The sequence below is a fragment of the Peromyscus leucopus genome, chromosome 3 (assembly GCF_004664715.2).
Source record: "Peromyscus leucopus breed LL Stock chromosome 3, UCI_PerLeu_2.1, whole genome shotgun sequence".
NCBI classification, from domain to species: Eukaryota; Metazoa; Chordata; class Mammalia; order Rodentia; family Cricetidae; genus Peromyscus; species Peromyscus leucopus.
The window spans coordinates 81523684-81536698 of record NC_051065.1 but is presented as its reverse complement, the minus strand read 5'-3'; the positions used below and the strand labels follow the sequence as shown (position 1 = coordinate 81536698).

General features: G+C 39.6%; 1 protein-coding gene across 2 annotated transcripts in view; it reads right to left on the bottom strand.

Annotated features, from left to right (window-relative positions):
- The window catches only part of Grid2 (glutamate ionotropic receptor delta type subunit 2), a 1432020-nt gene that overhangs the window by 370885 nt on the left and 1048120 nt on the right, over positions 1 to 13015 (bottom strand). For both annotated transcript variants that reach the window (XM_028880742.2, XM_028880745.2), the window contains exon 9: positions 11490 to 11591. In XM_028880742.2, coding sequence (XP_028736575.1) covers positions 11490 to 11591 — 102 coding nt within the window. The remainder of the gene's footprint in view (positions 1 to 11489; positions 11592 to 13015) is intronic.

Below are 13015 nucleotides of genomic sequence, written 5' to 3'. Positions count from 1 at the left end.
ATGTTGCATAACATTTGAAATCTGCGGCAAAACTTTCTTCAGTTGCTCTGGACCATGTGAGGGAGAACCATCATTATGTCAACTGAGTGCATTGATCTAGGATTCTCTTCATAAATTCAAATTTTCCACTTTAAAAACTGTTTTCTTTTATCCATTTACACAGGTCTCAGTTTGTAGCCCTTGCTGACAGGAGAATGTGTATAGACTCCAACTTACAGAGATCAACCTGCCTCTGCTTCCTCGAGTACTGGGATTAAAGTATGCACCGCCATGCCTGGCATTTCTTCCACTTTGGAGCAAGTATATCAGTCAGGGTCATTCGTGCTTGTGCTCCCAAACGACGGCATTTTTGACCCATAAGGAACTAATTCTGGTTTCTGTTAAAGCACAACTGTCCTTTTACACGGATGTATAAAGGGCAACCTTCGATGAATTTTTAAAACAAGCTCTTCACTGCTTATTTTTACCAGCTCTAAAAACAACCACCACATGTGTTGAGGGCTCAGAAGTAGCAGTCAGGTCTGTGTAAGTTCCTTGTGGAAAGCTGGACACTGTGAGAAGCCAGGGCAATGTTTAAGGCCTTGAAATGGCACAGAATGATTCTACTTGATAGCTGTATAAATTTGCATGCCTGTTTTCTACGAATTACTACAGAACTCAAAATAAGTACATGCTTTTTACAGATCCTTTCAAGTCTTGGTGCACTAAGATTTCATTCTCCCACATGTAACCTGTCTCCAACGTCTGTCCATCTGCTGGGAGACTTCTGAGAGCCAGCCTGCTCCCTCTCCCTCTTTGAAGAATTCTTTCCAGAAATAGATGGCCCAGAACTCAGCTGAGATTCAAGTGGACTTCTATGCAAATTCTGAATGTATTTTCCTATGTAGTGTTGGAGCTCAGGAAATAGCATCCCACAACTTGGTCCTCTGGTGTGCCTAGTGCCTTGAACTAAGGAAGCTGATGGTGGAAAGGGGTGTGGCTCAGTAGTGAGGTGCTTGCTAAGCACCAGCACCAAATTTTATCCCCAGCACTTGCAAACCAAAGACGAATGAATGAATGAATAATGAATGAATGAATGAATGAATGAAGGCCCTTTTAGTTCCTTTATCTTCAAGGCTGAGGAAAGAGCTATCTCTAAAGTTCCTTTTAGGACAATGAAAAAAAAAAGACTGCAATCAACATAGACCTTCTTCCCAGCATCATATCAACCAAAGAAGATTAATTCATAGGTATTGTGGGAACAGAAACTAAAAGTGACCCACCCAGAGAGACAGTCACAGCCAGTAACATCTGTTAAGCATGGCTCTCTAGGAGACTTCATCCACACTTCAAGAAAGGATGGCCATCAGTCTTCCTTTTACTTCCCGGAACATGTCACCACATCCTTCCTGAATGCTCAGACCTTATTTTCTTCAGCAGCTCAGAATTTTATCTAAATTGTAACCATCTGGTTATTACTTGCATTTCATGTTTCACTTTGTACAGCCCCCATGGGTGTGCAATTAATAAATTTGCATGCCTTTCTCACTGATCCATCTATTACACTTTATTTCATAGATGCAAATATTAAGTATTCAGAAGGTAAAATAAAAACGTTCTCCTTACCTAAAGTTTACTTTTTTTTTTTCTGGAAAAATATCTCTAAACTACCATCCACCTTACCATCCTTATATGTAGTTCTCTTTGGACTTCCAAACCTAGCCCATTGTGGAAACTGCCAGCAGTTGAAAGCTGAAAGCTACAAAAAATAATCTGATCTTTTAGCTGCCCCAGTGTCTTAAGACTCAGTTTTCCTGTTGATTACAGGAAAGGTTTTGTCTTATTGTTTTTTTACACTGTTCACTAAGCTTTCAAAGTATTTATTGGCAGCTTTTATCCATTGTTGATACTCCTTCACGGGTGGCAGAGGATTAGACACAGGGAATCAGTGTATATTTTTAGCTTGTATGTAACTTGATGACGTTACTTAATAGTTGTAGATCTCATCTATATCGACAAAATGAAAATAAAAATCTTGAAGGTTCCAATAAGAATTAGTGATACTCAAGCGCCAAGGATAAGAGTAACCAGTAAGTTAGCTGGCAAAGTTATCTCTGAACTCTAACAGTTATAAATCCATGATACAGTCCTTTATAATTCTGCAAAGCAATAGGGCAGCCTTCCGGGTTTTATCATTTGTTCTAATGTTGTTATTGGAGGGATTTTGTGATGAGCTGTTTTGTGTTGTGGCCATTCTGGCACTACTGAATTACCAAATGACAATTCAGTTTAAAAGTCACCTGAATTGTTCAATTTCCTGTCACACACAATGGCACATCACATTTTCCAATGCAAAATATAATGCAGTCCAAATGACTTTGGCTAGAATATCACAGAAATCACAACAACTGTTTTTACATCTTTGAATTTGCAAATGACTCTGTCATTCTCTAAATATCCAGAGGCAAGTAGTAACTCTATGTTTTGGAGGTAAATTATATTATAGATTTCCAACACAGTGTCTCGTTGCTTTTTCTCAATACAGTCTCTCATTTTTTTTTCTAAGAAATCTGGTTTCCCTGACCATACAGGGTCATGCAGTTACCTCATGTGCAATAACAATATTAACATATCTGCATGACATCTACCAGCTTAAGAGGTGATGTGAATTAATGTGAATCAGAAGAGGAAATTGTCAAAGCATTGTTACCTATCAATTCCCTTGATTGTATTCAGTCAGCCCCAATGTGAACCTCTGTTCTGGGGTTGATATGATTTATATCATCTACATAGATCTTTTTTTCCTCAAGTGCTTGTTTATTTCAATCACATTTTCTCATTTTTCTCTCACATAGGATGGGAACAATCAGTAGCAAAGACAAAACAAAACCCACAGGCATTACATAGCCAAGACTACGGATTACATTGTTTCAACAATAAAGAAATGATCCATGGCTGTCCTGAATTCCAGGTTAGATTCAAGTTGTGACAGAGATGTCTTCTACTTGTTGGTAACTATCACTTTTATTATGTAATTCTGCCTTCATCATCACAAATACTTTTTTATGGAGTCATCTCTGTTGAAGCACTAGAATGAGATTATCTCATACACAGGTGCTAAAATTTCCTCCACTTCAGTTTCACATTCTTCAGATGAGGTGCCAGTGTCTTAGTTAGGGTTTCTACTGCAGTGAAGTATGGTGGTATTTTATTTGTACTGAAATGTGATTTTCATTGTATGTTAATAAATAAAGTTGCCCAGGGGTCAGAGCTATTAGAGCCATAGCAAGAGTGTGGTGGTGGCGGCGGCGGTGGTGGCGGCGGCCAGCGGCGCACGCCTTTAATCCCAGCACTTGGTAGAAGAGCTAGGTAGATCTCTGTGTGTTCAGGGATACAGCCAGCATTGGAGACACACGCCTTTAAGACCTGGAGGGCGGCACTTACAGGCAGTGACAAGGCAGTCATGTGTTTGGGTTTACAATTTCTTTTACATTGGTTCTGTGTTTTTTGTTTTAATAGACGGTTGGTTACATCTACAGTGAAGAGACACTATAACCATGGCAACTCCTATAAAGAGTTCTTCACTGGGGGTGGCTTACAGTTCAGAGGTTTAGTCCATTATCATCATTCCTAGAAGCATGGTGGCATGCAGGTGATCATGATGCTGGAGAGGTACCTGAAAGTTCTTCCAACAGTTCTGGAATCATGTGTATGGTGTGGTCATCACATCTAGCTTGGAATTAAGATTCTCAATACACCTATTCTGCCATAGTCTCTGTCCTACATAGGGATTTATCATCATCCCGTGCCCTTTCTTCACACTCTCACACAGACCCACATACATGCACACACAAGCACACATGCATACATGTGCACACACACACACACACATATACAGGCACACACATATACATAGATGCATGTACACACACACACTTCTTTTTCAGGTCATCAAAATATTCTAAGTTGTTCTATATAATACTAAGCTGCTTCTATGTGCCAAAGATTCTAAATGAAAATCATCATTTGTCTTATTGTTTCTACAGGATAATATCTGAGTCTAATACTATCAGAATTATTAAATACAACTTTAGTGAGAAAGAGTTACAAAGACACCTGAGCAAAATAGCCCAGAGAAATGGGAAATAAAATCACACCCCATGTACATGATGCTAGTCTTGGTGGATGTCACTCGAAATATAAGGTATATGTGATAACAGATTGTGAAAAGCTTTGACCTCCGACTTATGTGCTTGTGCTCTCTCTCTCTCTCTCTCTCTCTCTCTCTCTCTCTCTCTCTCTCTCTCTCTCTCTCTCTCTCTCTCTCCCCTTTGCCTTTTTGGGATTCATTGAAATACTTAGCTTATTATATGAAATCTTTTTGAGGTTTTTACTTTAACCAGAGCCAAAGCTGAGAAAGTACTACATAATAAATATTGTGCCACTTTCTAACTCCAGATAACATATGGAAATCTTTCAAGAAAACCAAGATACACTGAAAACCATTTCAACAAATACAATAATCATGGAGAATTTTAGGGGAAAGAATTTGCTCTTAGAAAGACAGCACAGTGGGGTGCTGTCTGCTCAGTGAGTAAACAGCTCTTCTTGATGCCAGATATTTAGGGAAACACATCGGACTCAACATGCAGCCTGGAATTCACTTTGTGTGCTACTCATGCATGCAAGCAGCCTTTGTCTAGTTCCTTCTGTGATTGCAACAATAGTTCTGAACAATGTTTCCTGTTGCTGGTGCTGTTCAATTTTTGCCTCACTTGGCTCCATTTCATGCTGTTACTTCTTTTGTTTTGAAGTTTTTTTTTTAATTGTTTGAGAATTTCATACATTAACACAATGTGTTTTAATCAATTTCTTTTTATGAAGGCTTCTTAACCAGTGTTTGGGGGTTTAACTTTTCAGGACTCTTCATGAACTTCACTTAATAAAAGCATATTATTTAATCCACATGTTTTCTGCTGTGTGTTTCACAATTAATTTTAATATCACTGATGAAGACAAGTGTACAGTCAATTAGACTTTCATATAACAATGGAAAGATTTATCTTAATTCAGAGATCTTATGGAAGACTGTATTTAAGCATGCAAAGAAGAGAAAAGTCATCATTATATCTTTATAGTAAACATCTAGTCACACAATAACTATGAAGTTATTGAATCGTTTTATGGAGGATAGGCAGGAATGTGCTACATTGTATATTTCATGTAAGGCAACTTCATTGAGAATATTGTTTCAAGAACATTTTGAAAGCTTTACAGGATGGCCCACTGCAAGGAAGGAATTCCTACGGGTTGGTGTGTTATGCTAGCAAGGTTCTCAACATGTGGGCCACGACTCCTTTGACAATGGTTGAACAATCCTTTCAAGGGGGTTGCATACGACCATTGCAAAACACAGATATTTATGAAATAGCCACAAAAATAATTTTGTGGTTGAAAGTCACCACTGCTGGGAACCAGGTGCTCCCAAAGCCTGCCTTCAGCTATTTGGAACCAGCAGCCATGTCATCACCAGCCACCAAATGAGACACACATACCATTTAAAAAGTCCAGCCATCATGGCCCACTCTCTTACTCTGTTTCTCTCTGTGTCTCTGTCTCTGTCTCCCACAATCCCACCTTCTCAATAAATCTCTTGTGTGAGATCCATTGCATGGTGTGATCTTTGCAGCATTCCTTGGCCCTGTTTGAGCCACCAAGTTACCCTTCCACAGACACTCTAACAACCACAACATGAAGAAATGTATTGAAGGGTCACAGCATTAAGAAGGTTGAGAACCACTGTACTAGAGGAAGCTTCCTGTAGGTAGGAATGCTGTGATGAAGCTCCTCTAGGCAGATGTGCTGGGATTAAGAGGCTTCTCGAAGGATGTGTGTTGTAGGCATTGTATCTTCCCCAGCACCTGGAAAATTACGGTAGGTATTCTCACAGGAACTAAGGAGTGAACACACACTTCATTAGAGATGCCATGAGTCTTATTTAAATACAATCAACCCATGGAAATAAGAATTACTAACAAATGCACACCATGTAAATGATGATTGAGCTTCTTGGGCATTGTGTACTTCTTCATATATGACCACTTACGCCTTTTGATTTTAGTTTCTAAGTTTTAGGATTATATTAATGATGCAATGAAGTTTCAAATTGTGTAAATTACCAGGTAAAAAAATCAAATGGCACATTGGTCCTTAATGGCTAACTGTACTAATATAACTTATCCTGTTAAAAGAGAGAAAAAACATCTTCATTGTTGTTTTGCACTAACACCAAGTACTTGGTATACTTGATTAAAAAACAAACAAACAAAAAACAGGTGCTGACTGTCAAGAAACAGAAAAGAGACTATCAGAGAAACTGGAGGCAGGGTCTGTCTGACTAATGCTTTTGCTTCCTCTATTTCAAGAAATATTTCTGTGGCTTTGCATATGGTAAAAAAAACAAGGTGACATCATTCTGTAAAAGGTCCTTGTGCTGTCAATCCAGTAACACAAGCCCTCACAGCTCAGTTGTCATAACGTATTTAATCTAAACCAATAAGAGTTCTGCTTATTGTTTGTTTGTTTGTTGTTTTCTGTTTCTTATTTTGATTGAGAAGACAAAATGGCAAAGCAAACTGAACTCTGAGCTGGAACTCTCTAGCTCTTTTTGGCAACAGGGGCATGGGAATTTAGTTCACTCTAGTGAACCTTTCTAAATGTCTGGACTTAGTATAGCTCTTTCAGTGTTTAATAAAGACAAATAAAGGACACGTAGTGTTCTCCGAGCAGGTCCAGTTATGTGACAGTGCTGGTATGTCTTCCTGGTTCCCTCTAGACCTACCACAACCCTCATTGTCTACACTATGTTGGAAGGGACAAGCACAGTCTGGCTTACTCAGGGTGTGACCTGACTTCTTCTGGCTGAAGTTTTAACTGGACGGACATGGAAAGTGCTGGTAAAGCAGTGGGAGTGTGTGGTGATATTGTGTTCCCCAAAATATTGTGCACCTTAATAAACTTATCTGGGGTCAGAGAACAGAACAGCCACTAGATACAGAGGCCAGAAAATGGTGCCACTCGTACCTTTAATCCTAGCATTCCAGAGGCAGAGATCCATCTGGATCTCTGTGAGTTCAAAGCCACACTGGAAACAGCCAGGCATGGTGACTCACGCCTTTAATCCCAGGAAGTGAGGGCATAAAGCAGAAAGGTATATAAGGCATGAGGAACAGGAACTAGGTTGGTTAAGCTTTCAGGCTTTCGAGAAGCAGTTCAGCTGAGATCCATTTAGATGAGGACTCCGAGGCTTCCAGTCTGAGGAAACAGGATCAGCTGAGGAACTGTTGAGATGAGGTGGCTGTGGCTTGTTCTGCTTCTCTGATCTCCCAGCGTTCACCCCAATACCTGGCTCCACGTTCGTTTTTATTAATGAGACCCTTTAAGATTCCTGCTATAGGAGTGAGAGAGGAACAGCTTGTGATTTGGTGTAGGGCGTCTTCCTGGTCGCGGTTTGAGCAGCGACTCTGCAATCTCTTCCTGTCCCAGCATCCACGGACCCCAGGGTTACATCACTTGCTGTGGTTCCAGCTGCTGAAGTCCCCTTCAGCCTCCATCAGACCCCACATTTCCTGACCCACCCATGCCCAGGTGCTGCAGCACCCTCGTGGTGTTCCTTTGGTGGAGTTCACTGTTCTGTGACAGTTACCTCTTTTAATCCTGTTCAATAAATTTCCTGACTCTACTAATCACTGCCTGCCTCTAGGGTTCCCATGTAATGGAGTCTCAAATGACTTTATCTATGTTTGACTGTTTACATCAGATCACTAAAATATCATTAATAAAAGTAAAAATGGGTGTTTCAAAACTGAAGTAAGTAAAGTCAGTTTCATGACTTCTTGTAACTGATGGTATATGTTTTCTTTTTCTATTTATTATTATTATTATTTTATTTTATTTTATTTTACAATACTATTCATTCTAATAACACAGATTTTGTTCTCTCCTTCCTGCCTCTTCCCAGTAACCCTCATTCCACTTCAGATCAAGTTCGAACTGAATTGGTTTTTTGAAACAGGGTTTCTCTGTGTAGCTTTGCGCCTTTCCTGGAACTCACTCTGTAGCCCAGGTTGGCCTCGAACTCACAGAGATCTGCCTGGTTCTGCCTCCCGAGTGCTGAGATTAAAGGCACATGTCACCACTGCCCAGCCATATACATTTTCTAAGAAGTAGAAATGTGGGTGAGTGTAGTTGACTAGATTTCTGTTGTAATATCATAAACATTAAACAAATCATTCCTGGGGATGTATGCTGGGGCTCTTCACCTTTTGGATAAGTATTGGAGATCTATTCCTGGAACAAAAGATACTAGGGCAGTGGTCACATAGCCAGTTCTAGTTCAACTGTAGATGGAGCCATGGTTCTGCAATAGCCTGATGATAATGAATGCATCAAGATTTAGGAGTAACTGGGTGAACTGACGGGGTGTGGCTATCAATTTGGATGGAGAGAGCTTGTAAGATGACATAACAGAGTTCGATTTGGAAACATGCAAATAGGAAATAAGCAGGAAGGACAGTGTCAGATTGAGTCCTGTAAAGGACTAAGTAAGTGTGTGAAGGTATTACACACTGGCTGTAAACTGTGTGAGTATAAATGCTCATTCAACGGGGCACCCAGCTGCTAAACTCACTGTAGACAGCAGGGGAAGCAAACTGCTAGCCCTGTCACTAGCTGTCTGCTCTTAGGATCTGTGCATGGCTTGGTTTGCAGCAAACGACAGGGGAAGCTGGGATAGGCGGTGGCATTACCGCCACAGGAAGCACGTCCTCCAGGAACAAAACCATTGTATTCAGCCTGGAAATGATGTTAACATGATTGGTCCTATGAAGCTCTCTCCATCAAACTCACTTTTACCTCAGTCAAAATTGAAACGTCCCTAATTCTCCAGTCCAATAGAATCCCACAGATGTCTCACTTCTCTCTCTAATCACAGCAGGAGTGGAGAGAGGCTGATTCACCACATAGGGGAAGGAGTTAGAAGGTCTGGAGGGGAGGCTTGTTGGATCTGAATTTCAACTCTACTCTGTCATCTGTGGATGATTTATTTCACTTTTTTTTCTTTTCACCTTGTGGTTGATTTGTTTTACTCATTCATATTTTGGTGGGTTAGAATAGTTTACACTCTGAATACTGAAATCACTGAAATAGATAATATATACAGTGGACTTCACAGGGGATCTGACATAGTAAATAATAAATCTTAACTGGTTTACGCAGAGTCCATCTACCAAATTCTAATCATATCTCAAGATTAGGGTCTGTGTTAGGTACTCTCTATATATTGCCAATCCTATCATATGCTAAATACTAAATAATTATGTGCCAGGCATCTGAATTTGTTAATTTGCTATAAAACTCTGTTTTTCTTTCTCTAAGAAAACCAATCCTATGCACTAGCTTTTATGGTGTTTGTCACAGAGTTTACACGCTAATAGAAAAGAGATTAGTAATAGTTGTTTGTACTTCAACTGTCTATCTTTTAACTATTAGCAGTTAATTGATTAGCTACACACTTAGGTTCAAACAGAAGCGTAATCACCTTTCAGTTGTAAAACATTGGTGAAATAATCATAAGTGAGAGCCTTGCTAAAATAACAACTAGAAATAAATTATAGATATGCCAAAAGAGGGAATAGGCTATTTATTTAGATTTCCTTTTGTGGATGCCTCAGATAATTTTTAAGGAAATTATGTTTAGATCTGTTAATTCATATTAAACAAGTATACAGAGAGCTTGGTATTGAACATCCAATTGTTATCAACATACCAAATAGTCTTTTTCGTTCACTAATTCTGCAATTAATTTAGCCTATAAGAGACCTTTTCCAGGAAGAAACAAAGTGCTAAAGAGGCCCACTGAAATCCACAAAGATACCCCCACAATAGACTGCTGGCAATGGTCGAGAGACAGCCGGAACTGACCTACTCTGGTAATGGGATGGCCAAATACCCTAATAGTTATGCCAGAAAGCCCATCCAAAGACTGAGGAATCTGGATGCAGAGATCCACGGCCAGACCCCGGGTGGAGCGCCGGGAGTCTAATTAGCAAGAAAGAAGAAGGTTTATATGAGCGAGAATTGTTGAAACCAAGGTTGGATAAAGCACAGGGACAAATAGCCAAACAAATGGAAACACATGAACTATGAACCAAAGGCTGAAGGAGCAAGCCCTCTGAATAGATGAGACCGTTGTTTGTCTTGGTCTGTTTGGGAGGCATCTAGGCAGTGGTACCGGGTCCTGTGCTCATTGCATGAGTTGGCTGTTTGAAACCTGGGACTTGTGCAGGGACACTTGGTTCAATCTGGGAGGAGGGGACTGGACCTGCCTTGACTGAGTCTACCAGGTCAATCTCAGTCCTCGGGGGAGGCTTTGCCCTAGAGGAGGTGGGAATGGGGGGTGGGCTGGGGGAACGAGAGAGGGGAGAACAAGGGAATCTGTGGCTGATATGTAGAACTGAATGGTATTCTAAAATAAAATAAAAGGAAAAAAAAAATAAAAAAGAGACCTTTTCCTACTTTAAAAAAAATCTATTTTGTCTTCTTAAGTATGTGTATGTGTGTGGGTCTCTATGGGGGTAGGTGTCCATGGCACCAGTGCCCAGAGGCCATTGTCATTGGATTCCCTTGGCGCTGGAGTTACAGATGGTTGTGAGCCTCCTGACATAGATGCTGGAAATCAAACTCAGGTTTCTTATAGAGCCATGTGAGCCGTCAGTCACTGAACCACCTCTCCAGCTAAAGATGACAGAGATTGAAAAAAATTTGAATTTCTGTCACTGGGCGGTGGTAGTAAACGCCTTTAATCCCAGCACTCAGGAGGCAGAGGCAGGCAGATCTCTGTGAGTTTGAGGCAGGCCTGGACTACAGAGTGAGTTCCATGAAAGGTGCAAAGCTACACAGAGAAACTCTGTCTCAAAAAACCAAAAAAAAAAAAAAAAAAAAAAAGAATTTCCAACAAGCTAGTAGAATTGTAACAAATGTCCCATATAAATAATCCCATTCACAGAATCATAAATGATAAAGTTATAAAAGACAGTCACATATATCTTTTTTTATCTGCTAGTAGCCCCAGAAAGCCACACTAAATGCTAGATGAGCAACTATTAAACAACTGGGTGGTCTCTGCATTGATACCTCTATGTGCATCCTATTGTTCCAGGGATGGATGTGTCTGAGGGGTCCCTCTTCTTATAATGTATAGAAAACTGTAGAAAACCAGATCTAAAGTCTAACAAAAGGACATTAATGAAAACTAAAGTCTACAGAAATCAAATTCAAATTCACAGAGAAGGGAGGCTGGATAACATGACCATTGAATCTCTCTTAGAAATTATAGTCAAGGTTCATTTAAAAGCTATTTTTAGATTATGACACTAGTTGAGAGAAGAAAAATCAATGAAAAACAGAGGACATTCTATGAGCCCAAACCACAAGGTTAGGAGGGTCCTTACCAGTACAGTCACCACACGAAGAACCACGCCCCGCATGTTGTTCTCCAGTTTCTTGTCAGTCAGTGACCCATTCAGACCCGTGACAGGATTCCAGCACCCAAGCTGAAAGGCAAAGTATCTTTGGTCACTTTTCTTTAAAGAGCAGCCCAGTCACCTCTGTGTAGACCTTGTAGAGAATTGTGTGATACATCACGGAATAACTGGTATGAAAAACTTATCTCTTTTAATAGCAAATGAAGCAATCAGAAATGCTATCTCCCACCTTTAAATATCATCATATGGCATATGTCAGAAGCCAGCATGCTTTACAAGAATCATGGAGGACGTATGAATTAATGAGAAGTCACATATCCACCAATAACTCCATCACTCTAATGTGCTAATTGGAAGAATAAAAGTGCATGTAACCCTTGCAAAATTTCTCACTAATATAGCAGTTACTGCATAAGTTAAACTCTTCTAGAGCCTTAGTGCTGTCATTTAATTGTACAATGCTATTAGTGGAATAAAGAGCTTTAAAATAGTAAAAACATTTTATATGGATAGAAGATCAACTACTTTTATGTAGGGGATAGTCACATATAAAGTGTGTGTGTGTGTGTGTGTGTGTGTGTGTGTGTGTGTGTGTGTTTTAAGTATTCACAATACATAAAAACAATGTAATTCGTTTCTGGTCAGTGTTACTAATTTTCTTGGAATATTTTGACAACACTCTTTCCATGAAAGCCATAGGCTAATTAATCTTTATTGTTCAAAATGGTGGTTTAATGCATGTCTGCCCTCATATAGTTATTGCCTCTTGTAGTATCCAAATCTGAGGGCTATCAATTTTTTAAATTACTGCCTTCAAATGTCAGAGGAATAAAAGTTGATGAGTCTCAATTAGAACTAAGGAGGAAAGAAAGAAATGAGGAGGCTCACATTAATGAGTGACATTTCAAGAATGAGAGAAGAGGGTATGTGCACAGTGGGAATGATGTCAGGCTTTTATCCCAATGCCAGCTCCATGAGCCTTCACACTGAGACCTGTTCTGTGAGTGCATGAGGGAAAATTGTAACCCAGCTTCAGTCATATTTGAAAACAATTTGATTAATTGAGTTATTACAGGGGCACCTGGTTGCTTGTGCCATTTCCTCCAATGATTTATTTCTTTGTACTGAGTTTTGTCTGTAGCTTCCAAAGTCATCAACATACTGGCAAGTCTCCCTCACAAACAAATAACTTAGGTAATTCTTATTAAAGTGCAAGTGTCTCTTTGAGCTTCCCAAAGGTGTTTAATTAAGAAAACTAAAATGTGTTCAATACATTGCAAGAGACAGAGATGTCACAATATGATCAACAAAGCCAGGTTTTTCTTTATTAAGATAATTTGGAGAAGCCTGATAATTGTTGGTTTCAACTGTAAAAGCACATTAAATTCATACCATGATATGCCATTCTTAGTTACATAAAAGTCTAATTAGAAGTTAGATCCAATTAGCAAATCCAAATGTGTTGAAAAGTCTAATTATCAGAGCTAGTGTAG